We start from the raw sequence: 27,699 nt of genomic DNA on the forward strand, positions 1-27,699 counted from the left end.
GGACATTTGAGTGTTCTTTTATATTATCGCACATTCACGATCGAGTGTATTTAGGTTCAAATATATAATCCTTTGTGTGTAAATTAAAGAATCAAATAACGTATGCTAATTTATTTAAATAAAAATATATTATAAAAACCCACTGAATACGTTATTACAATTTCCATTTTACGACCATTTCATCACTAAACTCCGCGATGTTTAGTGTCTCGCATTGTTGTATTCTTCAAAAGAAACACATAAATGTATATTAGATAAATTTATTTTAAAAAATGGCGCTGGTTTTCAAGAGAATAATAGACACTTACAATTATATAGATCATGATATAAGTGGTATGTGTTTATCAACTATATTAATATTACTAACTTTTGCTTCATTCATTTTATTTAATATGTGTTTAATTTTTATGTATGTATATTGAATATATATATTTATCAGTGGCAGGGTATAGTTTGTGATAAAAGGAAACTGCTAAAAAAGTGTTGCTAAATTGAACCCCCTCTCCCCTACATTTATATTAAAACTCTATGCAAACTATTGAAATGACAAAAGCAATTTTTATTAGTTACAAAACAATTTACATAAATAAATGAGAAATCAAAATAGATGTCTTAATTTATATTTAACTACTATATTAAAATACTGATGAAGCTTTTGTAACTAGTAATAGTCAGCAATTACTAATAAATATGCTAATTATATTTTGCAATTCATAACAAAAACGCACGTGGAAATGGTTCATTAATTGTCAAGTTTTATTAGCAAAATGCAAACACAGTGCAAAAATAAAATGCGTTTCTTAATTTACATATATATTTTGTTAAATGCTGAAACATGGCCGCTATATAAAATCCTGATATTATTTATTGCAAATTGTTTTATGTACTGAAATTAAATTAAGCATACCGAGTCAACTACATGATGCATTCGCTCTGCAGTATTTTAGAGTTTAATAAAATAATAATTAAATTTAAAATAAATCAAGATAGTTTTATATTTTATGCGAAAGTATTTTAAGCAAAAATATTACTTGAGAGATGGAGATTTTTTATGCTGTTTGCAATGAAGCGTCAAAGATGCTCGACTTAGTTATGCGGAGTGCGTGTCACTTTCACAATTTATTGTCGATTCGCGTTCTGTACGATGCACTAGTTTGTAGCGTTTTTGAATATGCTTTAATTGTCTGGACTTCCAGCGAAGTGAAATACTTCTTGTTGTTGAATAGAATTCAAATACAATTTCTAAACTAGTGCTTTTTGCTAAGAACACTGAAATAAAATTCGTTGCATCTTTGCTATAGTGTCTATTGAATGAAGCACTTTTTAAAGTTGCCCTATTAGGAGATCAGTTTTAATGAAGTCGTGATCGCATCCCTTATTTTGAACCACCGCGGACAGGTTAACGTGCTTAAGGGCGCTCCTTACACAAGGATCTTTACGGCGATTGGTATGAAGAGCTAAAACAATTTTTTTGAAATAGTCCATATATTAAAGGTGTGAGCCACGGTCATTTAAAAAATATTTATTGGTATATTCAAATTTTTAGTGTATATTTTTAATAATGGCGAGCGCCAATCTATTCCATCCTGACCATGACGCTCATCCTCCTCCTTAGTTATTCCTCTATATATATATATATATATATATATATATATATATATATATATATATATATATATATATATATATATATATAATATATATATATATATATATATAAATATATATATATATATATATATATATATATATATATATATATATATATATATATATATATATATATATATATATATATATTCTGTATATTTAAAAAAATAAATTAAGACCATCTTGCCCTACCAGGTTACCCCAATGCGTCACGATGTTAAAAACAATACATTGTATTATTACAATACACAAACAAAATATTAAAAACAATACATAAAAAAAGGAAAAAATCATAAAATGTAAAAATTAAATTATACGAACCGGACAAACTGACTTACTAAAGAGATCAGAGCCTTTAAAGGAGCTGGATAGCGTCAGTCATAGGCGAGTCATCTAGTGTGGACGTCTTGGCTCTAACGGGCATTAGAAGAGGACGTGATCGTGATTCTCGATGACATTCTGGAACTTGAAAATAGATTTCCTCGAGAACAGAATCCTTCAGTAGTTAAGGAAATGCTTAGCGACATATAACTTTTTGGGAGAACTCAGCGAATCATATTCCAACGCTCCTGAGAGATAATATAAAATTATAATAATAATAGGAATACAAAATTATAATAATAGTATACAGCATCTTGTATTCCAATGCAAAATTTTAGGAGCCTTGGAAGGTAAATAATATACATGTTTAACAAACAGGGATACAGCCGGACGCCAAAGCTTAAATTTACATACTTTTTGACAGAAAATTAGTAGGCAAAAATATTTGCATGTGCATTTATATAATTATACAATTATATTATATTTAAACTTTGGGGTCCAGCCGTGCCCCAGTTCGGAAAACATGCATATTAACTACAACCATAAAAAAATACAACAGCAGATGCTGATGATTTAAATTTGAAGTAAGGATTGATTTCTGTAAATAAAATATAACATTTTTTTATTTATATATTATTTAAAGAAATAAAATAAAAGAAGCGGCGCTTTTACAGTTTACATGTATACAACGCTACTGACTATGTGTATTTTTCATAAAATCTGATGTAATATACTTTAAAAGTCACACATGAATGCATTCATTCATATCTTCTGAGTAACATTAAGTAATATTATTAATTTGATTTCAGATCCAAGAACGAGACATCACTATATTATATTAAACCCAATCATAGTAGCACTATTTCTATTTATATTCCATCAATTCGTATATAAATGGGGTCCAAAATTAATGGAAAAACGAGAGCCTTTCCAATTAAAGAAGATTATGATAGTATATAATGTAATACAAATATATTTATCATTATACATGTTCTTTAAGGTATGAAGAAAGAATATATGTATTTATAATATTAAGAATAAGATAATTTGTTTAAAAAAAATTTTTTTTAGAGTTTATTTTTAGTTTGGTTATCAGGATATTATGATATAAAATGCCAGCCGATAATATATGAAGATACGCCAACGGAACGAGAAATAGGCGTTTGCATCTTATTATTTTATTCTGTGAAAATAATGGATCTTTTAGACACGGTGAGTATATTATCGTTAACGTGTTAAGTTTGAAACGTACAAATGTTAGAGTTCACGTTAACTTTAAATACAATGAAAAGGTTAAGAATTGTTGTTATTTTTTAACTTGCAGATTTTCTTTGTACTGAGAAAGAAATACAATCAAGTTACTTTCTTGCACGTGTACCATCACATTGGAATGGTATTTGCTGGATTTATGGGAATGAAATACATACCAGGTAGGTAATCTTATATATATTATAAAACAAATATTTTTATTACATTGTAAGTTGCTGTTTGATTACAGCTGCTCATGGCACAATGTTGGGAACTATAAACAGTTTAGTTCACGCTGTGATGTATTTTTATTATCTACTATCATGCGTTAGTGATCATTATAAAAAAAGTATTTGGTGGAAAAAGTATATAACACAGATGCAAATTGTAAGTGTTCTACATATTTCATAGTATACGTCGTTGTAAATATTATAATGTATTCTAATTCCAGATTCAATTCTTGCTGTTGTTTATACACTTTGGGCACGTGCTCTTTAGACCCGATTGTGGATATCCGAAATGGGTGTCATTGGTATTCGTACCGCAAAACTTGTTCATGCTGATTATGTTCTCTGATTTTTATTACAAATCGTATTTGAGAAAGAAGAAAGTAACATAAGTTAAAATAATTATACATTATTGTTATTTATGAAATAAAAAAATCAGAATAATTCGAGGAAGTTGAAATAAATTGCAAAACCAAATCAATCCTGAAAGGTTTATTTGTAAAGTTCATTAGTAGAATGTATCAAGATGATAAACGATGCATACGAAAACATGACTAAAGCATTAACATGCCTTAATATGCTACCGGGTTATTTTATAATAATATATACTTAACTATTATCATGTTCAATTCGTTGTGGTGTATATATTCCATGTTATTCTGACCATAAAATATAGAGGTAATAAATTTATAATTATAATAGCAATTAATACATAATATAGTGTAATAAATATATTTTAATATAAAAACAAGAATTACCATGAATTAAACATCTAAATACTACATTAAAATTGAGGATATTTTACTAATAAATACAATATAATAGAGAAGTCATGGATTGTCCATTTTAATATTATAATTATATCTAAAGAATCTAATACAGTTATATGTTCAGTATTTGCTGTAGTTATGATGTCATATATATTTTAAGTTAAATGTTTAGTTAAAGAATGCACGAAAATGTTTGTTCAAACTGTTCATGTCTCGAATTTTAAGTATATCTTTGCATACTGTTTTTTCGGGTTTTAAGTATTACTTAACTTTTTATAATAGAATAGATTAAATGTTAAAATAGGACTATCTTGACTATTTTATACATAGAACAGTGACGTCATTGGAGATTAACATGAGTTTTCAAAACACATTTTGCTACTATATATTATATAGTCAAAACTGAATTACATTACTTATAACACATAAAATTACATAAATTTTTATGGTCTGATTTATACTGCCATTTTTCTTAAGGAAAATTTGTAGATTAAAATACCAGTGCTATGTAAAAATTTCAGATGGTTTCATTAAATAAAATGTGAAAGATTTTTGCTCAAAAATTTGCTCAGCTACACTCTAAGACCTTGAGAAAGATATAGTTACCCCATCCCACTTCTTAACCTTTTATCCTCTCTCTATAAATAATTAGTGAATTAAAAATTGTCTTTAAGTATAAATAAAATGCTGGAGGTCTTAAAATATTTTGAGATAAACTTATAGATTGTTTACTCTTAAGCTGCTATTATCCTCTTATAAAACTAAGGAAGTCATTTAAGTTTTTTACAAGGGGGGGGGGAAGTTGGCCAGTCAGTAGTCGTTTTTATGTTAAGACTTTTAAGATAAGTGAGAATCAATTAAGGCACATCTAAACCAAATTTTGACCAATAATAGGAGGGTGCAAAAACAAGCCCTTCTGAGAAGTGATGATTATTTTTGTCAATTATTTGTTTTTAAGACACGATCACTGCCGCAGTATTAAATATTTTAAATTTTTTCTATATATAAATTTATTTTTGCTCAGTTTGTTAACTATGTTTTTTTTTTAAATTAAAACTGCGATCCCACTTATAATATGGAGCCTGGGTGCCTTGCCTTAATAATAGGGCACCTTTAAAATGGTGTGTAGCTCTTTACAAGTTGTTAGTCATTATTTACGACAAGCTGTCCAAAATGTTTTGAAACGGTTCAACGAATGAGGTTATTACAAATCAAACAAAAAACTGGATGAAAAACAAGTACACAGGAAGATCGAATCTTGATTCGTGAGTACCTTTAAAATCGTCGATAACGTCTTCAAAGCTGGCTGCTGAAGTCCCTGCAAGCGGATGGCCATCCATTTATTCGCGGACGGTATGAAGAAGGCGCAATGATATGGGACTCAGAGGTTGTAAACCGTTTCTTTCAAAAATAAATAAAACTTGAAGGTTAGAGTGTGCCCGGAAACACCGAGATTGGACAACTGAAGATTGGACGAAAGTCATTTGGTCCGATAAATCCAACTTTGAGGTAATTACCTATTTGTATATAAATATTTTGTTTATATATATATTTATATTTTTGTATATTTTAGTCATGAGTTTTCACTTCATATAGCTATTATAATTCGGAAAATGTTTTTTGCGAAAATATACAGTAGTAATTATCAGGTGCGTACGGTGAGATACATTCTTTTTCGCTCGCTCGCGTGTTAAGTGACGAGAGTGAGTGAGAGACAAGGGCGTGCGTTATGTGCGTTCCGCACGCACACTTCTTCTCGCCTGGTAATTATATACAAAGTATATATTTTTAGTCATATTTTCCACTTCCTAGGGATTTTGAAAAAAAATTGCGAAATAAGTCAATCATTAAGTGGTTAATATAAGGTATTGGCTTTATCGGAAAGATAATTTTATGTCAATAATGTTTAAATATGATTTTGGGCATATTTGGGCCGCAAATTTCGACTGCCACCGGCCTAAAACCGGTGGCACATTTAGACTGCCACATGGCTAAAAGCAAGTGTAGCTGTATGCGTGAGAATACCGACCGACAGCCGAGTGTAATGTCTCTTTCTAGCATTCACTCGTCTCTTTCTAGCGCGTCTCGGGGGCGCCTCGCTGCGCTCGCGCCGACTTTTACTATCAAACCAAACAACCTAACCTATTTTTAATGATATTGTATTGATTTATTCTAAATGTCATATTTTTTTAATATCATTAAAAAAAAGTTAGGTTGTTTGGTTTGATAGTAAAAGTCGGCGCGAGCGCAGCGAGGCGCCCGAGTGAATGCTAGAAAGAGACACTACACTTGGCTTTCGGTCGGTATTCGCACGCATACAGTTACACTTGGTTTTAGCCATATGCCAGTCAAAATGTGCGGCCAGGCCGTATATCGGCAATAACGCGGCGAATGTTGGCTTCCAAGTCGTCCATCGTCTCTAGTTTATCGGCGTAGACTAGCGACTTCACATATCATATTAAACAACTAAACTTCATATATACCGGTCATTGATTTGCTAGGTACACTGTTCCATATTTTTTAATTTTATATAAATCGAGCATCATCAACTATTCGCCGGTTAGGTAAGGTTCACTATCCCATTTTTTAAACTTCATATAAACAGAACATTCACCGGTTACAATCATATTTTTCTTCCAACTTCCTTCCTGGAATCTTCCAACTCAAATGTGATGTGAAGGTGGATACACTCTTTTCTAGGAAGAAATTGTAGAGCGTATACGCCACTTGCTCTCGTATATCCTCATATCCTCTCGAATATGTCAAGCAGCCTTTCGTCAGTCCCGGTAAGTGTCCAGCTCTCTGAACCATGTCAGAACTGGTCTGATTAGCGTTTTGCTATTCAAACGATTGAAATTTAAAATTAAACTGGCTTTTGCAATAACGATAAACAAATCACAAGGTCAATCGTTGCAAGCATAGATTGAATTTGGAGAATCCAGGTTTTTCTCATGGTCAACTATACGAGGGTTGCTATTTATATATACTTATTCGGTACTGGCCAAACTGGTGTTGCTCAGCAACAGTGCATCGGTCAACTCACTTTGACTTTTAGCGATGAAGCACCATCTAAAACCACTGTATATCACTGGTTTAGTGAATTCAATCGTGGCCGTCGTTTGCTCAAGGACGAATTTAAAGGAGGTTGTCCAAAATCGGTCGTTGTGAGAGAAAACATCGATGCTGTGTGGGAACTAATAATGCAAGATCTTCATGTGATGGTACAAGTCTAGACTAACAGCCAGGTTACACAGATAATTTTTATTGTCGCTGCCAATATTATATACTAATTTATTTTTTAGTACCTAGATATCTAAATATTACGAAATTGAAAGAAATAAACAGATATATCGTCACGGATGACAAAGGACCCTCATGTAATCGGTTACCACGGTCAAAATGAAGTAATTCTTCAAGCTCTTGCGATTATGCCGCTCAGAGAAACATGACGAGGTCAAGAACTTTTCGGCGTTTATATTAATAAATTTGGTGAAATTCTTAGTCGCTGAATTAGGTAAAATCGAAAGCGTTATGTAAAAACCTGTTTTTTATTACATCTCCGAATTAGAATACTTTTTTAGCACCATTGTTGTAATATACTGCAAAGTTTAGTCTCTATTTCACACGTGTGCATTGAGGAATAGTATATAATAAATGGTAATTCACGGTCTAAAGCAATTAGTCAGTCGTAATATGTATGTAAATTCTAAAATTACCCACTGATGTATTTATTTTTTAACCTTTTGGACATTGAGTTGCTTTCGTCGTGTATCTTCTTTGTGATCTTTCTGTATTTTAAAAGTGAGAATGATGAGTGAATTTTAAAATTTAAGTTTAAATAAAATATGTTAAAAAAGTCGAAACAACTAATGGAGATTTTATCAAATGTGCATGCAAAAAGAATTTCCTCGTTGAAAGCAATTAACGCTAAAACGGGATCTATTGTAAACGACACAAATAACGAAATAATGTTCGCGCTTTCAAAAATAATTCCGTTATCCAAACAATAGTAAAATGGCATTACAATTTCGCCAGCTTTATACTTGTTAAGAAAACTAATGAGATACTTTAAAGGAATCTTTTTCACCTTCTGCTCAGTCGCTTCCTTCTTCATGTTCTTGGTCTTCAGTACTGACCATCAAGAAACTGAGCACTCAGATCTTAAATACGGATTTAATAAGTTAAAGACAGGTTCTTCTGGACCTGATTTAATTCCCGATTTTATTTTGAAGGGTTGCGAAGTCAGTCTGTTCTCCTCTAAAATGTATTTATGATCTGATTCTCAAAACATCATCATTTCCTGATCTATGGAAATGCACAAAAATCACCCCTATTTATAAAAAGGGTGATAAATTATATATAAAGAATTATAGACCAGTCGCAGTGTTGTCAGCTCCTGCTAAATTATTTAAAATAATTATTCATAAATATCTCTATAATCACTTTCGGCAAGTTTTGTTAGACCAACAGCACGGGTTTCGTCCTGCCCGTTCCACTGTTACTAACCTTCTATCGTTCACCAAAACGGTGACAACTTCTCTCGATGCGGGAATTCAAGTAGACGTCGTGTATACAGATTTTGAGAAAGCCTTTGACAAAGTTTGTCATAGGTTATTATTAAAAAAATTGTCGAACCTCGGTTGCTCAGATAATTATTATTCGTTATTCTCGAGTTATTTAAGCAATCGTAGACAGTTTGTAACCTATGGTGGCCGATTGTCAAAAGAATATTTTACCCCCTTCGGGGGTTCCTCAAGGATCCAATCTGGGACCTCTGCTTTTTGTGTTATTTATTAATGACACAAATACAGCAATTAAAAATTCAAGTTTTCTTCTGTACGCAGATGATTTAAAATTATATACATGCATTCGATCTGTTGTGGACTCCTCTCTACAAAGTGAATTAGACTCTCTGTGGAGATGGACTTCCGTTAACCGTCTGCCCTTTAGTGTCGGAATGTGCCATACTGTGTCATTTTCTCGATCCCGTTCGCCATCAGATTATTTCTACCATCTCCGTGGTAACATTTTGACTAGAGAAACTCGGAATCACTTTCGAGAGCAAATGGAGGTTCTCTCTACACATACACGACGTCTGTGATAAATCTTCCAAGATGCTCGGCTTTGTTATGAGGAATGCCTTTCACTTTGACGATCCGTCAGTTATTCGCATCCTCTATGACACCTTAGTTCGTAGCATTCTTGAATCGGGATCTATAATTTGGAATCCCCGAATAGCCAAATATTCCCTTTTAGTGGAAAAAATTCAAAAAAGGTATTTAAGATACCTTTACAAAAGGACATTTGGTTTTAATCCGTACATATATCCCAGCGCCATTCTTTTAGGAGCGTTGGGATATGATTCGCTAAGTTCTCGCAGAAAGCTGTACGTCGCTAAGCATTTTTCAAATTACTAAAAGGTGCTGTTGACAATCCAGCTATTCTCGAGGAATTCCAGTTTTGGGTTCCGGAACATTTTCGAGAATCACGATCGCGACCTCTTTTGATGACCGTTAGGGCCAGGACATCCGCACTTGCCGACTCGCCTATAGCTGTGGCCATCCGGCTCCTTAATACGCTGGCATTACATATTGACTTATTTAATGCTAGCTACGAGAATCTGATCCAGTTTGTATCATTTAATTTTGATATTTTATATTTTTTTGTTATGTTTAAGTATTGTTATATTCATGTATATATACGTTTTTTATGTTTTATAAATTTAAAATTTGTTTTCGACCACCGTGGCGCATTGGGGTAAACTGTTAGGCCACGATGGTCTTAATTTAATATAAAAAAAAATAAAAAAATAAAAATATACATAAAGAGTCGAAAAGATCGTTGATTTGACTTTACCCAATGACGTCATTTGGGTGGAGACATTTGCCTCCCTTTTGAATTTGGTCAAAAAATGCATTCCATTTAATGAAATACTATGAATTTTTATTAAATCAAAATATTAAAAAAATGACCACTGACTGGCCATCTTTTGCCCCCCCCCCCCATTCGAAAATCACTCCAAGAAAAATTAAAAAAACAGTCGAATCGAATCTATCCTTAAAATATTTCTTAAAATATGTTATTTTAGTGAAATCATATCGAAATACTTTTTCACCGGTAGATATATATTTTTACCAGTGAAAATATCGTTTATCTAGTATTTTCCAGTAAAATTATATTATTTCAACTTTTCCATACATGTTACAGAAAGTTATATTTTGACTAGTGAATTCCAAATATATTTTCTCCAGTAGATATATATTACTACTAGCAAAATTATAATCACACTATGTTTTTTGAATAGCTATCCTCTCAGTTTTTTTTACAACAAACAATTAATGTGAGATGGTGCACATCTTTTTCAGGTAAGCACCACATAATTTATTGATATAATTTAAGATTTTGTGTGAATTTTTGATAAAAATATGAATAAGAAATGTTGATTACAACTTTTTCTATAAAGGCTATCATGACGATTTGTAATAAATAAATATTTATGTTAGTATATGTATTGTAAAAATATTTATAAACATTTTTGATTTTTCTATGACATGGAGTAGCTTTAGGAAATATACAATTAAAATATAAGATACTTTTATGTTTATAACTATTTTAACTACGTATGTGATTATCGAATAAATAAAAAGGATTAATTTATGGATAATAATATTTAATAAGATTAAATATATTTTTAGATATAAATTTACAAATATTAATAATTTAATTTTTATTAATATTCATGAAGTATATTGCTAAAAAAAATTAGAATCTATTTGAAAACGAGTTATTCACCTGTGGTAGAACCGCATTGGCATTTTCCCTTCACCTCTTCACCTGCTATTGTGAAACATCTTGGCTTTACGAGATAAGTGCTCCCGCACTCTCATTGTCGATCCGATCTTCTAACGGATCAGTAGTGCGCTAGTTTGTGTTACAGTTACATCGTTTTATAAAAAATACAGAGTGAGTAGTGTTTCTTATTCAAGTCACGTCCCTGAAATTTGGATAACCCCAGGATGCTATTGGCATTCTATAAGCAAAAAAGTTATTCACAGTGATGTGCATTATATGTTAAAGATACAATGTATTATGTTACAAAGGCTTCAATAATTATAATGTATGTGTTTAATAATTACTAATCCAAGGTTTATTATTATCATTTGCAAACTTACATATAAAACAGTCTAGTGTAATTATTTATATATGTATGGCAAAAAAATAATTTTATAAAATAATTGTTTACGTGAAAAATTGTGAAAATAGTTGCAAGTTACAAGATATTTTTTTTAAAAATTGATTTTTTACGTCTCTAATAGTTTTAAAATATAAAGTATTTTACTAGAAAATATGCAGAGAGAAGGGTTGCAAAATTTTAGATTGTTTTTCTCAATATAGTGTATATTAATTACTAAGCCGCTAAGTCGAATACTTAGATTTATTATCCCTAATTAATAAATGTGTAACAAATTAGACAACACTAATAATAATTTAGTAGACCAGAAATATCTATTATATTCATAAGAAGCAGACTAATTTATTCTTTTCAAAGCGAAGTAAAAAAGCATCAGCGAAGTTTTATATTTCTATAGTTCCTTATTGATTTAATTTTGATTTTCTTTTACTATGTTTGTACAATATGATATTATAAATTTAATATATGTGTAAATATTTTATACAAAAATATTCAATGTTACAAAAATGGTTGTACTGTTTAAAATAACATTTCATTTGAAAATTGTAACACCTCAATCAAACACTTTGTTCTTGACAAAAAATTAAGTTACTAAATATGTTATCCTATTATTTCATTATTAAGATCCAAATTCAACAAATACTTGTCGTTGACTTTCAAACGCCATTTTTATTTCCAATAAAAAAATAGTAGTAAGCGCAGTAGTCTGTTTAACTTATTCAAACATCAATATTTGTAAGCTTTAAGCGTTTAGCACTTTCTAAATATTTGCCCAGATCTTGCTTATTCTCGTTAATTTTAACGTGCTGTATCGAGGATAAAACGTTAGAGAGAAATCTGATATTTTTAATAGAGCCAAGGTTTTATGAGCACAATGCAGTTATTTCAACGGCTCACCTTTTACAGATATCAAGGTTTATTGGTTACTACTGTATTAAGTATACAAATAGGTTTAACGCATATCGCTTGTCCGCTTAAAAAATATGCAATTATTGTGAGCGTGTTAATTTTAATATTTATAAATTTAGCATTTCGTTTATGGCTCATATTTAAAGAAACCTTGAATGAATAATAATAATAAGTTAATGTGTCTAGTTTCAAAAGGTGCAAAAAGTTTTATTTTATATTAAAATATTTTCCTCTACAATTATATTATAATATATATATATATGTATATACTTCAACTTTTTTCCTCATGAAGAATTCGGCAATTTTTTTCTTCTTTTTTGCGTGACCTCAACCCATGCGTAACGGCCGTCTTATCGTAGTTTAAAAGACCAATAAAACACTTTTGGTTTTATTCTTTGTTGACCATCGCATCCACGCAGTTAGGAAGTCAACAGTATAAAGATGAGTGTGCCATAGTTTTCAGCTTTATTGGCCATAATAACATTTATAACATGCATGTTTCAAATAAATTATACATTAAAATTACCTTCGGTAATGATAGAAAAATATCTAGATTTAAAATAAGCTAACGCTCATTACCCAGCGTTCCCACTGCAACGGCGCCGACACGATTTTATTGCTTTTGACGTGAATTTTTGACTTCTAAGAATTGATAATTGTTTTTGCGCCCTCCTCTCATAACAGAAGTCCGTAGTAATATCATTAAGGATAGCTATTTAAAAAACATAGTGTGAAATTGAAGTACATACCTACTATGGAGCAATATGCAAGATGCGACGTCTGTCTGTACTTATTTCTCCCTGAGAGATGAGTTGGCTCAGTTTAAATTTTGAACTTATGCAAGTTCTAAAACTATGATTAGATTGAGAATTTTCATTAGGTTAGGTTTGGGCTTAAACAGCATACAAACAAATATACGTTTCACTGTAAAATTGAGTTTCATATATATTTTAAAGCAGCATATAATTCTACTATCACTTGAATTATATTTTAGCTAGTAAAAATGTTTACCCCGTCACCTTACTATGAAATAAATAATGTAAAATTATTTTATATGTATCTTGACGATTAATATTATAATGAACTAAATTGGGTCATAATCTCTAAAGGTAGATTGTGAAAACATCGTAAGAACTAGTTATTATAAAATCTTACATAGTAATTCAACGATTTTTTAATAATTCAAATGATTTGTATAAATTATCATAAGTTTATAGTTAATAGATTCAGTCGATCTGGTAATAATAAAACCATAGAAAGTTTTTTTATTTATATAATATTTTTGGTTATATAATAATTTTAATAATATATGAAATTAGTATTATGTAACATATATTTTGATGGTGATATCCTAAAAGACATTTTGAGAAAAATATAAATAAATTAATAATATTTAAATAAAATTAAACGGTGAAAATAGGTAAAAACTGTGAAAAATATTTTGAATGAATTATTTATATTTAGTAAATATATTCGCAAATTATATTTTCACAGTGAATAATATATTGATTTTTTGTTTATATAATAAGATTTCAACTATTTAACAAACGGAAATTGGTGGTTGCCGAATATGATTTTTATCCAGTGTCGGTGTTACGCACAGGCAGCGCAGGCACCCGCCTGTGGAAATGGAAGTATTAAAAATATGATAATAGACTGGCCAGCTTTTGCTCTTGGAAAATTTTGAAATTACTTCCCTGAGGTTAAAGGGGTAAACAAAAATTATTAATTAAGTAATGAGACATCAGACTGAAAGCAAAGTCTGTGAATGAGTTACATATATTTTATTAATTATTAACATTTTATGGTCCTTTATTTTAGCAGAATTTTAAATATACATATTTCTATGTTTAAGCAAAGGGTGAAATTTTAAATGTTTACATTACCATCTCGAGAAAAAGTTTGTTGCAGTATAATTGGGTTATGCAAAACTTCTACCAACGGTTTGTTAGGTCTGTTAAAATTTATTTGATCTAATCAGATAATTTAACAAATTATACTAGAACGTGTTTCGGTCGTTGATAAAAGTACTGAAAGAATGTTCTGATATGTTCTACCCCCACTACACTAATGATTTTTAGTAAATTAAAACATACTATTTTTATTGTATTCAGAAACCGATATGAATATTTTTATGGATCTAGGATCAATACTTTCAAATAGTAAATATTGGGCAAATAATTTCATTAAGGGTGAGCAAAAATAAAAATGAATAAAAATATAATTATTTACTATATATTGCTTTATTATTTATATTATCACGAAATAATTAATTTTCAGTAATTTATTATTTTTTTATGATTATTTATTAAAATTCTCATTTAAATCTATGACGCGCCCCATTTCAAAAAAATAAAAACACTGTCGTTAATAAATAATATTATTTTTTAAATAATTAGTACTATATTTAAATTTGTTAAAAAAAGTTTTGACGTTTATACATTATGGCCGTTTTATTGGATGCTGGGACCAAAAGCTCGCGACTGTTTACATCTTTCGTAGGGGATGAAAATAGTTTAGCGCAATTATGAATGAAATACGCGTTTTTTTTATAGCAAACTTATAACATGTCACTAATTCATGACTCCGAGCACATCCACATCTTCTAAATCGTCTGGAGCACGCGCGATAGTGAGTGAAAGTGTTTCGGTTCGACCCACATTTTAGAATTTCTCTTTTTTACTCGCCGCAGTCAGACGGATCGATTCAGTGCTTTAGTTACCTCTCACTTAGACAGTAATCTCTTATAATATGTAACTGTGCAGTTCATATGCATTCATAGGTTTGATCACGACAGGCCGCCATTTAATAGCATTATTATACATACACGCATATCCAAAATCAATACTATTTTTAAACTCGCATTACGTAACATTCGCCTCGTTTTGCAGATGGAGTATTTTAGATGAACGAGTAGATGTTGAATTAATCAAAATGGATTCTAAAGGTATTCTTAACGAATTTAAGCTATTGATTTTTTATAGGACTAAGAATTCATTTATATTTTTGTTTAGTATTACCAGTTAAAGAACATATTAAAGCCTTATTGAACGGCGAAGCTCACAATGAGCCATGCGAAATTGGTCCGAGCGAACAATTCCAATTACCGCCGTGGTACGATGATAAAAAATACAAAAGGTTTCTTTTATATACAAATTAATTTTATTGTATTATATTTATAATTAAAAACTAAATAAATAATATATTTTAGAGGGCAAAAATATATGCAAGATAACTTATTCGCTCAGTTCACCTGCTCTTTGACTGGATTAGTAAGCGTCCTGGCGATTCCGTCGATTCTCAACATTTTGATGAAGACTAAGAAGTCATCGTGCTTTACCGGCGCTTATAGAAGATATATATCGACTATCTTTCACGTATATTGTTGGATTCATGAAGATTTGAAACCAAATACTGAGTAAGTTATCGTTTTTTAAATCTAGTCTTTACATTATAAGAGAAGTCTCAACATCAGCTGATCGGAATTTGACATGTCAACAAACTCAGTAGAAAAAATGACATTATATTACAAGGTTTTGCTAAAGCAAAAATTAAGATTTGATAGTTTATTTATTGTAAATCTTCCGTTACAACAGGGTAAATACAAATATTATTATTTTTATACATTAGACTGAAATCAGTGATTTATTTTATTGATTATAAAATATTTTGCTTACAGCTTAAAATCAAAATATTTTACTATGTAGAATCTATCCTACTTTTTAAATTATTCATTACGAGATTCATACGTGAGATTACTCTTCAATTCAAGAAATTCAAACGAAATTTTGCTTAAGATAATTATATGAATATTTTCAGAGCATGGAAATCGTTGATGGTAGTACGAACTCGTCACTGCAAAACGAGCAGAAGTTCAAATAGAAGAGGAGAGGGTCACATATCACAACGAGATATGGCCTTGACACAATTCGGCTTTTTAGGCGTGGCGTTACTTTTTCCCGAAAAGATCGGCATGAGGCACAATAACCAAGAAGATATAGAAGCATATGTATTTTTTTGGAGAACTATCGGCTACATGCTCGGAATCGACGATAAGTGAGTCTTACATATTTATTGTTATCGATCATTGACGAGATACTAATTTTATTATAATTTTCAGGTATAATCTGTGCCGACCATCTTTGGAAGAATCTCGCGAGGTGTTCGAAACTCTCAGGAGCCAAGTCTACGGATACTATCTCAAGTATCCTCCGGAATACTTTTACTTCATGACGTCCGCCATCTTGCAAAGCATGTGGTATTACAGTCCCCTGCTATCCGAAGGCAGCTATATTTATTACACTATGTGGCTGATGGGCATAGACGGTTACGATTACAACCGGAGCATGGACAGCTTCAAGATCAAATTGTTATCGGATCCTAAAAACGCCATCAAGGAAGACAGCTTGGTGTACGCGACGAATAACAATATAGTGAATCAAAAGTGCGAAAGCGAAGTGAACATGGAGAAGGAACTGGGATTGTACAATCGATTCATATTGCATCTAACCAACACCGTGCACCGATGGTTGAAGTCTTCGTTCGGACTGTCGTATTTCAACCGACAAACTCGCGTCACTATCTTTCTTCTCAAGAACATTCCGTTCTTGTCGTTCTTTCGCTTTGGAATTTCGTTGTCGTACATCGACATGTTCAAAGACGATATAGCATATCCTTCGCAACCTAAGACGAACCGAGAAATGTTTGTAAACGCATGCTACTGAATTATATCAAGATATTTATGAGACTTAATTAGTTATAATAAAAAATAAACAAATAAGATGCTTTGAAAACTTTATTATCATCAAAATCCGATAAATACAATAATTGCAGTTGTACTCTGCGTTCATCATGATGTATAAAATATTTTGACATATAACAAATATACATGTCTAGCTATATTATAGTTTAATATATAAAAAAAAGGTTCCTAATTGTGACATTACAGCTTTTTGAAAAATTTGAGGTATTTCAGAGAAAACTGTTAAAAGTGCGATCAAAAGATTCGTTATCTATCTAATCATAATACAAATATCGTAACTGTCCATCTAGCCTTTCAAAGGAGTCATAACAGATACAATACACAAATGGCGAAATCAGTAAAAAAAAGATTAATCCGGGAAACTGTTACAAATAAAAGTGTAAATGGAAGAGAAAAACCTCACCAGTAGAGATAAGAAATTTATGAAGCATATTATGGAAATGCCTAGCGATGTTTTACTTGCTGCCATTCGTCACCACCTTCGCCATCGCTCACTGAAATATAAAATAAGAACATTTAATTTATAATATAAGCAAATAAAAAAAACTCAAAATTTTAACTAATAATAAAAATGAAAAAAAAATGTCGAATGAGATTTGACATAGGACTGGAAAGGGTTAAAGGCCAAATATTAGTGGAAAAACTCCAGAAGACTGAAGATAAGTTAGGGATTGATGAATGTGAGTTGATAAATAACAAATTCTCAAAATAGCAACAATAAAATAACATTGTTTTATGAACATATAATATATATCAGGTTGTTTCATAAGTCGTTGCGTTTTTAAAGGTGAAGGTTAAATGAGTTGAAAAATAAAATTTTAATAAATTATATATTCTTCTTTTTTTTACGAATATTCTCCACACGTTAATCAATTTTTTTTATATTTGATTCGAAAAATAATGTATTTTTAGAAGTTGTTTTTATATTCGTGTGGATATAAATAGATGGTAATTGTTTGGAGGAATGTCTGAAGAATGGATGAGTGAAAAAAAAGACCCCAAGAAAATTCATTGATTTTTTTATCATCTTCTTTGACACATAAGGGCGAGCACTGTCTTGGTATAAAATTACCCTACTTTTATTCATAAGCAAAGGTCTTTTTTATAGTCTGAGTCGTTTTTAAGCGAATTAGCTAAGCACACTATGTGTCTGTCGTAATTGTCTGTCTATAATCCGATAACTCATAATGAATTATGCCCTTCATATCCCACTAAATACATAGGATCCACTTCTCACCTTCAGTAACGATTCGACTCAAAAAAATCTTTCTGTTCTAGAATCATTATTTATCGACATAACTAGATTTGCTGTGCGAAATTTTCCTCAGACAATTTATGGGATATATATATTTTGCAAATTACCACCTTTCCTAATCTTTTAAATATCCGTGAACTGATGTAGGCGACACGTTGAGCTTTTTGTGCTGGCTTCTGTATCGTAAATCTCGGACCTGATTTGATGGAAGCCCTAATATCCTCACTAACAACACGCTCTTATGTAGATATTCAATATTAAAAATCCTAAAACTTTTTGTTAAATTTTAATTTTTTTCTCAATGTTAATTTTTTTAAACTTTTTAGTTAATATGGTATTAGAGATATCTTTACCTAAAGGGCTAATTATGTTACAACTAATATAATTTAACGAGTTTTTTTCTATATGAAGTTGAAATGGTGAATTATACAAATTTGTGCACATGGCATCTTATTCAGGGTTGGTAGGCGACTAATTATGTGACATAGTGGATTCATATTTGGTGTTTGCAAGGACATTTTAAGACAATAGAATTATGGAGCATTTTTTTATCGGAACATATCTATTGGTTATTGGAAATAAAGAAATAATGGATGTAAAATAAGCACATATATAAAAAACATAGAACTACTAGCGAATCTTTCATTGTTTTTTTAATATCGTGAAAGCTTTGAAACTAACACAAATATTTTTTGGCTCATATTGATCTGTACCAAAATTTTGTTATCTATTGCGAGAGTATATTTTTATTGTTTCGGTGTCTAGTAAAATCGACTATAAAAATACCTAGATATGTTAGTGAAAAACTACTGACGCATATACATCAATAATATATAAAAATAATTGATCATAACAAGTATAAAAAGATAAAAAATCAATGTTATATATGCATAAACAAAACTTGATCAGAACTAGCTGAAATCAGCATGTTATTTTTCATATATGTATAACTAGTTGATTTACCTTTGTGGCAATAATACGTAGTGGAATCAAAATTAATGTTGTAGGGCAAATAAAAAATACATTACCTTTGTCATCAGCTGGTGGTGGCGCTTTTTTAGGAGGTTCTTTTTCTCTTGGAATCTCCTTTCGAGGGGCTTCTCTATCTCTTGGAGGTTCGCGACTGCGGATCGGTGCATCTCTGTCTCTCGGACCGTCTCTATCGCGTGGCGGTTCACGATCCCTTTCTTTACCAGCGTCGCGATCTTTGTCTTTCGGAATAAATCTTTCTCCTCCGCCTCTTCCGAAGTCGCGTTCCTTATCACCACCGCCTCTTCCAAAATCGCGTTCTTTATCCCTGCCGCCGAATTCGCGATCCTTATCTCTTCCAAAATCGCGATCTCTATCTCCTCTTCCGAGCTCTCTGTCTCCGCGACCAAAGCCACTGGCGCGTTCCCTAGGTGGTCCATCGGCACCATCCTTAGGTGCGTCGCGATTAAATCCGCCGCGCCATGGGATACGTTCCTATGTAACAAAAATAAATTAGTATAAAAATGTCGAAAAGAGTCACTAAACCAATATCTAAACCAGGGCTCGGCAACCTATGACCCGCGGGTCACCGAGTGACCTGTTTGATGATTTGAAGTGACCCATTTCAGTTCTGTAAATATCATTTTTTTAACGTGTTACGATGTCACGACTAGACCACATATGCGATTGTTAGGACCAAAAATATTCACTGACCCGAATAGTCTTTTTAATAGTCACATTTTAATTATTTTGACCCGCAGCCGAAAAAGGTGGCCGAGGCCTGATCTAAATTATATTAAAATATTTTTTTTTAACTCACAACGGCAGGAGGTGATTCTCCACGTCTCCAACTGCTGAAATCCTTTTTCTCATCCTTGTCGTCATCTCTGCGAGGAGCATACCTATCCTTGTCGTCGTCTCTGCGAGGATACCTTTCCTTGTCGTCCTCTCTGCGAGGAGGATACCTATCCTTGTCATCGTCTCTGCGAGGAAATCTGTCTTTATCGTCGTCTCTGCGAGGATACCTATCCCTATCGGCGAATCTATCGCGTTCTCTATCTCTATCTGGGAATCCCCTCTCCCTCTCTGGGAATCTTTCTCGTTCGCTCCTCTCTGAGAACTTCGGCGGCTCTTTGTCACGGTCTTCACGCCTGCTTTAAAATGAAACCATTAACATATTGCAAAGATTTAAAATGGTTCGAGATATGATTTAAAACTAACCTTTCGGGCACTTCGGCGTCGCCTCGGCGCCAAGATGAGAATTTACGTGCACCTTCATCTGAATCACGTCCTGATTTTCTATCCTCGTCCGGCTTGTCGTCCTTCTCTTTGCTCTTATCCCTGAGTTCTTTGGGTCTTAGTGGACCATCGGTGGCACGCAAACGAGCTTTAAAGTAAAATATTACGTAAGCAACATTTTAATAAGCGATGGATTGGAGAATGTGAAAAGTACTCACAAGGCTTCCACGGTTCTTTCTTTTCTTCACGCTTCGCGGCAGCTTCTCTTTCGCGCCACAAATTAGCTTCAATTGCCTTCTTACGCTCGATTTCTTCCTCCCGAGCTCTAGCCTTAGCTGCGACTCTTTCGACGTACTCCAAATGTTCTCTGAAAACATAGATTAACAATTAATTCATGTCAACTATAGGAGAATATTATTTTAAAAATGTACTTTTCAGCTCTCTCCCGATCTTCGCGCGCCAATCGCTCTTTCTCGGCATTTCTCTGTTCTTCTTCTTCACGTATACGCCTCTCTTCTTCTTCGCGTTGAATCTTCTCCTCTTCGGCTTTGCGAATTGCGGCTTCTTCTTTGTCTAAAAGCCACTATAGTCACAATGGTCATTAGAATCAAAATAACAATCGCGATAATTCAATTTCAATAATTACATCGGAGCGCTTCTGTTCACATCTAGCGACAGCACGTTCAGCAAGACGGCGAGCCCTCTCCGCGACGACCAATTTCTGATACTCCTGTACACGCTTAGAATGTTCGGAGCGACGGTTCGCTAGCAACTTCTTGACAAAATCGTCCTTGTGCGAAGTCATGCGTTTTAGACGAGCGGCAGTGGCAATGTCCAGCTCTCGAGCCTCTGTGAAAATATTTAAAAATAACTAAGCTTCCAGGCCTTCCAAATTTTTTGAGGTATACGTACACACACTTCTATAAATATACGATGACTGTTATTATATTTTTGTTGAAAACGAATATTTTAGCAAAAATGAGCTGATTATTTAACTTTTCATGCCGATTTCGTATATTGAGTGTATATGTTACAGTGAAATCATCAATCTCTCAGCAATCTACTAGTGAAAATATAATTTCACTGAAAAAAAACACATTCATTGTAACGTAGGTATATACAAATGCCAAGGATTGGAAAGCTTTTAGTCAATCTAAAAAATCATATACTAACGTATTATTTGCTTGATCCTTTCCTCTTCTTGCTGTTCCCAGAACGCCTGATCTTGCACTTGCTTCTCCTCCAAGCTCTTCTGAAGCAACGGTACCTCCTCGATACGTTTAGCTCTCTCGAAATAGTCGATCTGAAATATATACGCAATTAATATCCCTTCGAAGTATATCGATATTGCGTTATCGAATACTGACCCTCTTGTCTTGCGATTTAAGACGAACTTGCAACTCGCGCCTCTCTTTCAACAACTCTTCGGCTTCCTTCTCGGCGATCACTTGAGCGTCGATCTTCTTGATGTCCTTATCCTCCAGCTTCTTGAGCACCTTCTGTCCGTGCGACGTGAGACTGATCTGTTGCATTTTCTCTTTGAGATGCCTGTCACGAATCATTTGAACTTCGTTCTGCTGTCTGCGCTTTTCTCTCTCTTCGCGCTCGGTCTCCAGTCTCAGTTGTTCGACTAGCATCTGCTGGCGCTGAATCTCTTCTTGGCGCCGCTGTTCCTCTTCCTCTCTGACGATATTCAGTCGTTCGATGTATTCCTTGCGATCTTCGATGATCTTGTGTCTCTCCAAGACTCGTTGATGCTCTCCTAGCTTGGTTTCGTGATAGTGGCGCACGGCGGCTGCTCGGAGACGATCGCGTTCTGCCCGGCGGTGATGAGGAGCAACCGCAGCAGCAGCTTTAGTCAAAACGACAGCAGCTCGCATCAATTGACCTCTGACTTGCTCGGAGGGCATTTCTTGCAAGAAAGGTCCTTCAGCCACAGTTTCACGCGACGCTTCGCTCAATTCGACGCCGAAATGTATACATCTGCGAAGAAAATGAATTAATATACGTAGATAAGATTTAATAGGGACAATATTACAAAGACTGCTTACTTATTAGCGTGATCGATCCTTATTTGCATATCGTTATGCCTGACGCAGTCGACGAGAAGACGCTCGAGATGGAAGCGATCGGTGAAGATAGCCAATTCGATTAAACGAGAGAATCGAATGCTTTGATAGCACTGAGCCACTTGACGGACTAATCGTACTAATGCGACATCACGCATTGCATTCATGTATTGAGAAAGACCTGAAACAAGATTACTTTTAAATTTATACGCACAACGGAGAAAGATAAATAATACGTAAAAATTAAAATAATTCACCTTCGTCTTCTTCCAAAGAATCGATTACGACCTTAGCTTTGCTGCAGAGCGTCAGAGGATCGAACTCGATTTCCAACCAGTTGTATAAGCTCTGGAGATCGGGCGAGGCCAGCTCGACAACGTTCAGATGAACAATTTCTAAAATATGTAAGCTAGTTATTGTGGATACATATAAGAAACACCGAGAATTTTGTTAACATGTATTTTAAGTAATAATTATTTTGTTACTAGTTATACATATATAAAATCAACAAAATAATTAAATTTTATATTAATAATCGATTTAACATATGTTTATATAAAATTCAACCATATTAATCTCACAAAAGAATAAATGATACTGGTCGGTTAGTGACAGGCCAATGCCGGATTTGCACACGTTTACGAGCACGCATATAATGAAGCAATTTGGCGCATGCGAAAGTCATTTTAACATTTGATCAACCGATGGGTCTTTTTAATTAAAAAACAAAAATTTATCAATATTTGAGTTGTATTGGTACATATGCTAAAATTATTTTATTAGTAGTTCTCAATCTGGGGATTGCATAAGATCAAATTTGAAATAATAAAATTTGTTTTATTTCTATTTAAAAAAAAAATATAAATAGAAACTGAATATTTTGAAATTCAAGTTAAATAAAATAAAATAAAAAATGCTAATTTACAAGATTAGCTGACAAAAATGCATAGATTTTGTTTCTACGAAAAATAATGCATTGCATGATGGGTTCTAAAGGAAAAAAGTAGATATTTAAATAAATTTAAACTTAAATAAAAAGTTAATTTTTCGATACTTTCCTGTTATTAGGGGACAAATATACTCTAAAAAATATTTATTTATTAAAATTAATGCATTGAAACTGTCTTGTACCAAACAGAAGCCATATGTTTTGTTGTGTTCATGGGGTATTCACTGTTCTTGATCGCACTTTAAATTTTAAAACGTTTTAAAATTTAAACAGATTAGGTGCGAACGAGCGGTAGCAATTGAGCGTTGGCCAAAACAGTGAACACCCAATGAATAACTAAGCAACGAATTTACTTAAAAATGTCATTTATAATTGTATATAAATAAATAAACATTTTTTTAGAATAAATTTAATCCACAATACAGGAAAGTGCCGAAAATTTAACTTATTATTTATTTTATTTAATGAAAATTTTAGTACTTGTTTATTATTATGGCACCACGTTTAATCCTTTCACCGTGGATGATATTTTTATGCGCTATTTCGAAATATGTTAATATGTGTGGGGGGGGGGGGATTCATGCGATATTTTAAAAAATATTATGGTTCTATAAATTCAAGTGATTTACAGCCATAAGTTATACTGTTGATTTTCTTGGTGTCTTCTATAGAAGCCATCTGCTGTTCAAACCCAAACCTAAACAAATTAAGCACTATACCATTATATTCGTTTAGGTTAGATTTGGGTTTGAATAGCAAATGGACGTTTCGCATCTGTTAATTTGGAGCTTGGCGCCGTTAAATTAAACAAGTACCAAACAAAATCAATGCATTTGGTAAGCTAATCCTCAAATTCAGCATTTTTATTTTATTTATATTGAGCAGTGTTTCTCAAACTGGGTTCACGAAGCGTCTTCAGGGGAATCATGAATGGATTATTTAGTTAAAATTCGTAAAAACAAAATAAATCGAAAAAAATATTAATGAATTAGCTACATAATCATTATTGTGTTTGTGATTATTTTTTTGATAAGCTAAAATTGTGTTTTTGCGATTCAAGAACATTTTTCAATTTAAGTTTTCTTTTTTTTTTTACTACATTATACTAGCCAAGCACACACGTTTGGATCTGCTCGTCGGACATCTGACGGATCTGTCCGGGCTTGGCAACAGATGCAAAATGTACGAGCTCGGACAAATTCGTATCGGACACCAAATTTACGTGTTTTTAGGTGATTTTGCATTTCAACTAAACAAGCATATTATGAAGCCCTATCCCTACGTCAAGTGGTTTTAACAATAAGCTGAATGTTAATAGTAATTAATTAAAATTATCTGCGAGCCATCAATTTTTTAGAGGCAAATTGAGTTTCAAAATATTAAGTTTCTTTTTGAATACTTTTTTAAATTAGAAATAAAACAAATTTTATGATTTTAATTTTGATCTTATGCGACCTTCAGATTGAAAACCACTAATAAAATAATTAAAAATTTTGTTTTTAATTCATAATTTATTATATTTCACACAGGAAAAAACATGGCCACTCGAGTGTTAAAACAACTTTTGCATGTGCACCTAATTACTTCAGTGAATGTGTGCAAATGCGGCGTTCGACCAGTACCAAATAAATAAATTTTTCATGGGTAATAAAAAATACAGACGAACTTCAATTGATTGGTAGTATTTTCTGTTCAGTTTTAAGACCTATATAGTATAAATACCTTTCAAAAGTGAAGCCCTAGTCGGCGGTTGTTGAAGACCCAACAGGATAGCTAACCGTTGAGCCTTTTCAGCCGGAGTCTTATCCATCTCGATAAAGCGATCAAATTCAGGATGCAAAGAAGGCAACGGGATAGACAGAGTCGCTACCAAAACTTTACAAGCCATCCTATAAAAAAATATTTGTTTTACATAATTGTAATATACAATAATAAAATAAGTACAGTGAGTTGCAGATGAGAACACTTGAAGCTAGTTGAATACTTGGAATAATTTTTTTTTAAATTACTTTTGAAGTTCTTCAGGAGTGACGTTCTTCTTCAGCTCGCGCGACAATTGGAACAATTTGAGGAAAGCGGCTGCGTGGAACAGATAGTGTCCAGCTTTCCAGAACACTAGAGCCAATTTTGTATAGAAATTAGCCATCGTTTTAGCCACGGGAGTTTTCTTGGACATGTTCATCAGGTTATGAATATCTTCGATGGCTTTATAAGCTTCCTGCAAAAAATAAAATAAATGAGTATCATACCTCAGAGAATAACGAAATCAGACAAAATAGCTATTGCAACATATGTAAATATAATCTAATAAAATTCTAATTAGATTTCATCTGTGTTTTACTGGCTGCAAAGTCATTATATTATTCCGCTTTTGTGGATTTTTTTATATCAATTTAGAGGCTCTCAATATATTTTATCAAAGGGGTTAAAAAATAAATAAAAATAAATATATATCACCTGCCAAAGTTCCATTTGAATGGCATGATCGAGTTGGAACAGTCTCGTTTCCAAGTTCAACTGCTGAGTCTCGGGCTTGTTGATGCTGACGTTACCGGTTTGAACCTGATTGAATCAAATCAAACGTTATAAGATACAAGTATACAATTAAGCCAGCTTAATTACCGTCAATTTGCAGATGTCTTCCAAATGCTTGCGAAGCTTATCGCACAGCTTCCTGAACTCGGTCTTTCGAGTGTATTTTAAGCAGAATTGGAAGGCCATTCGAGCTATATCGTGATAGAGATTCTCAACGTGAGCGTTGGTCCTCAACAACTCCAAGCATTGACAGTACGATTCCCATAGAAATTTGACCCACGGCGTTAGAATGGTACGATCGGAGCGATCTTGAGAATCTTCTCCGGAGACGGCAGACAGAAGAATGCTCTCGGGGGTCGCTAGATTGTCTAAATCGTCAATGTCGCACACGGCTTGGGTGGATTGTTCTCGAGCCGTTTCCGTACGTTTCTCAGCCATCCGAAGATAGCCTCTGAAAGAAACATAAATCTAGGATTAGTGCTGTTTTCGAAGCAATAGTCAGTTAAGTGTGCATGTATTATATTACCTTATGACGTTTTCTAGCGATCCAACGTTTACGGATTGAAACATGTTTCGATATTGAAAGAGACTCTCCTTGGCGATGTGAGATTTTCGGAGCTCGACGCATAGTTCCAAATAACGGAACATGATCGGCTCCAAAACGCTCTCGGACCAGTTGTATGCCCATTTTTTATTACGGAAAACCTCCTGGAGAGTGTCCAAAGCCCTCGCGGGCTTACCTATCTCCATAAACTCTGAAAATAAAAATCATACACCATATTGGCGTTATAAGCGTGGGGCACGGATACAATATGGAGGAAATTGGGCGTCGGGACTCACCGTTGGCTCTTTTGAGGGCATTTTCTGGCCGCTGGCCATACCTTGCCATGGCAGGCCGGCGATTTTGGAACGCGATGATTGAAACGGGTGTTGTTACCGGCGGTTGCACGTGTCACCCGGCTCGAGCCTTCTAATGGCGGATAAAGAATAATGCGCATGCGCGGACGCACTTTACTTTTAAACCTAGATACACGTTGTGGAGTCGTGACGCCGCCGATTCTGTCCATAAAACATTTATAAATACAATTTATTTCATTCAATTTAAAAAAAATTCTATGATGTGCAAAGCAATTCATAAACAATCATCTTTTTTTTAAGCACACTAGGCACCAAGAAAAAATCTTTTTCATTAAAGGGTCCCGGAGACGATCAATTGCGGTTGTCGATCGTTACGTGATTGAATGATGGTTTCGAATGATGGAGCAATTGACGCTGCGGCAATCGTTATGACTCATTCGATTTGTCGCGCCGTCGAAGGAACTCGTACCGAATCTGGCAAATTTTTCTGATACAATCCTGGAAAATCCAGGACGGTTGATAACCCTGCTTTTTTGCAAGATGATTGTGACGTTTGACAAACGAATAGGGCTGTCACATTTGTAATTTCCTAATTTATATTTTTCTTTTTTAGTTTAATTTTATCATCAATTATTATTATATCATTACAGACATTTTATTCTTCATTTTCGCACCACCATTGAGGTAGAATAAATGGCGCGCTTATTTTACGCGGTGTCTTTAGCAGACCTAATCCACGTGTGTTT

General features: G+C 33.0%; 3 protein-coding genes across 6 annotated transcripts; 2 read left to right on the forward strand and 1 right to left on the reverse strand.

Annotated features, from left to right (window-relative positions):
• The first annotated feature begins 177 nt into the window (after nucleotides 1-177).
• Nucleotides 178-3,927, forward strand: LOC148232612 (very long chain fatty acid elongase 7-like). The gene is made up of 6 exons (XM_088191815.1): nucleotides 178-333; nucleotides 2,781-2,971; nucleotides 3,043-3,183; nucleotides 3,296-3,401; nucleotides 3,470-3,606; nucleotides 3,671-3,927. The coding sequence occupies exons 1-6, from the start codon at nucleotides 273-275 to the stop codon at nucleotides 3,836-3,838; spliced, it is 804 nt and encodes a 267-aa protein (XP_088047941.1). The 5' UTR covers nucleotides 178-272; the 3' UTR covers nucleotides 3,839-3,927.
• Nucleotides 3,928-11,081: 7,154 nt separating this feature from the next.
• On the forward strand, nucleotides 11,082-17,094 carry LOC148232613 (uncharacterized). Of its 3 annotated transcripts, none has more exons than XM_088191544.1 (6): nucleotides 11,082-11,179; nucleotides 15,209-15,264; nucleotides 15,332-15,455; nucleotides 15,529-15,735; nucleotides 16,137-16,373; nucleotides 16,438-17,094. In XM_088191544.1, the coding sequence occupies exons 2-6, from the start codon at nucleotides 15,252-15,254 to the stop codon at nucleotides 17,039-17,041; spliced, it is 1,185 nt and encodes a 394-aa protein (XP_088047670.1). In that variant the 5' UTR covers nucleotides 11,082-11,179; nucleotides 15,209-15,251; the 3' UTR covers nucleotides 17,042-17,094. The 3 variants fall into 3 exon arrangements, with proteins under 3 accessions (XP_088047670.1, XP_088047671.1, XP_088047668.1); XM_088191545.1 differs by lacking the exon at nucleotides 11,082-11,179 and adding an exon at nucleotides 14,762-14,948; XM_088191542.1 differs by lacking the exon at nucleotides 11,082-11,179 and adding an exon at nucleotides 14,948-15,099.
• A 5-nt stretch (nucleotides 17,095-17,099) lies between these two features.
• Nucleotides 17,100-27,082, reverse strand: eIF3a (eukaryotic translation initiation factor 3 subunit a). Of its 2 annotated transcripts, none has more exons than XM_088191541.1 (17): nucleotides 26,936-27,082; nucleotides 26,622-26,850; nucleotides 26,183-26,546; nucleotides 26,018-26,122; nucleotides 25,570-25,778; nucleotides 25,283-25,449; nucleotides 22,869-23,006; nucleotides 22,594-22,792; nucleotides 21,910-22,525; nucleotides 21,716-21,845; nucleotides 21,189-21,391; nucleotides 20,974-21,125; nucleotides 20,761-20,909; nucleotides 20,525-20,690; nucleotides 20,124-20,454; nucleotides 19,363-19,798; nucleotides 17,100-17,573 (listed from the first exon to the last, which is right to left on the reverse strand). In XM_088191541.1, exons 1-17 carry the CDS (start codon nucleotides 26,982-26,984, stop codon nucleotides 17,524-17,526), a joined length of 3,693 nt encoding a protein of 1,230 aa, XP_088047667.1. In that variant the 5' UTR covers nucleotides 26,985-27,082; the 3' UTR covers nucleotides 17,100-17,523. The 2 variants fall into 2 exon arrangements, with proteins under 2 accessions (XP_088047667.1, XP_088047666.1); XM_088191540.1 differs by having other exon boundaries at nucleotides 20,124-20,457.
• Nucleotides 27,083-27,699: the final 617 nt, after the last annotated feature.

This window comes from Plectrocnemia conspersa, unplaced genomic scaffold, assembly GCF_051122295.1.
Source record: "Plectrocnemia conspersa isolate PC_06_02 unplaced genomic scaffold, ASM5112229v1 ptg000009l, whole genome shotgun sequence".
NCBI lineage: Eukaryota > Metazoa > Arthropoda > Insecta > Trichoptera > Polycentropodidae > Plectrocnemia > Plectrocnemia conspersa.

Bases quoted from the DNA above. Each gene is read 5' to 3' on its own strand.
- LOC148232612 (XM_088191815.1), top strand. From the start codon at position 273: ATGGCGCTGGTTTTCAAGAGAATAATAGACACTTACAATTATATAGAT. The intron at 2,972-3,042 runs GTATGAAGAAAG...AATTTTTTTTAG, and splicing joins CATTATACATGTTCTTTAAG to AGTTTATTTTTAGTTTGGTT. The intron at 3,402-3,469 runs GTAGGTAATCTT...GTTTGATTACAG, and splicing joins GGGAATGAAATACATACCAG to CTGCTCATGGCACAATGTTG.
- LOC148232613 (XM_088191544.1), top strand. The intron at 15,736-16,136 runs GTAAGTTATCGT...GAATATTTTCAG, and splicing joins GATTTGAAACCAAATACTGA to AGCATGGAAATCGTTGATGG. The intron at 16,374-16,437 runs GTGAGTCTTACA...TATAATTTTCAG, and splicing joins ATGCTCGGAATCGACGATAA to GTATAATCTGTGCCGACCAT.
- eIF3a (XM_088191540.1), bottom strand. From the start codon at position 26,984: ATGGCAAGGTATGGCCAGCGGCCAGAAAATGCCCTCAAAAGAGCCAAC. The intron at 26,547-26,621 runs GTAATATAATAC...TGTTTCTTTCAG, and splicing joins TCGCTAGAAAACGTCATAAG to AGGCTATCTTCGGATGGCTG. The intron at 20,458-20,524 runs GTTAGTTTTAAA...TTCATTTTAAAG, and splicing joins GACGCCGAAGTGCCCGAAAG to CAGGCGTGAAGACCGTGACA.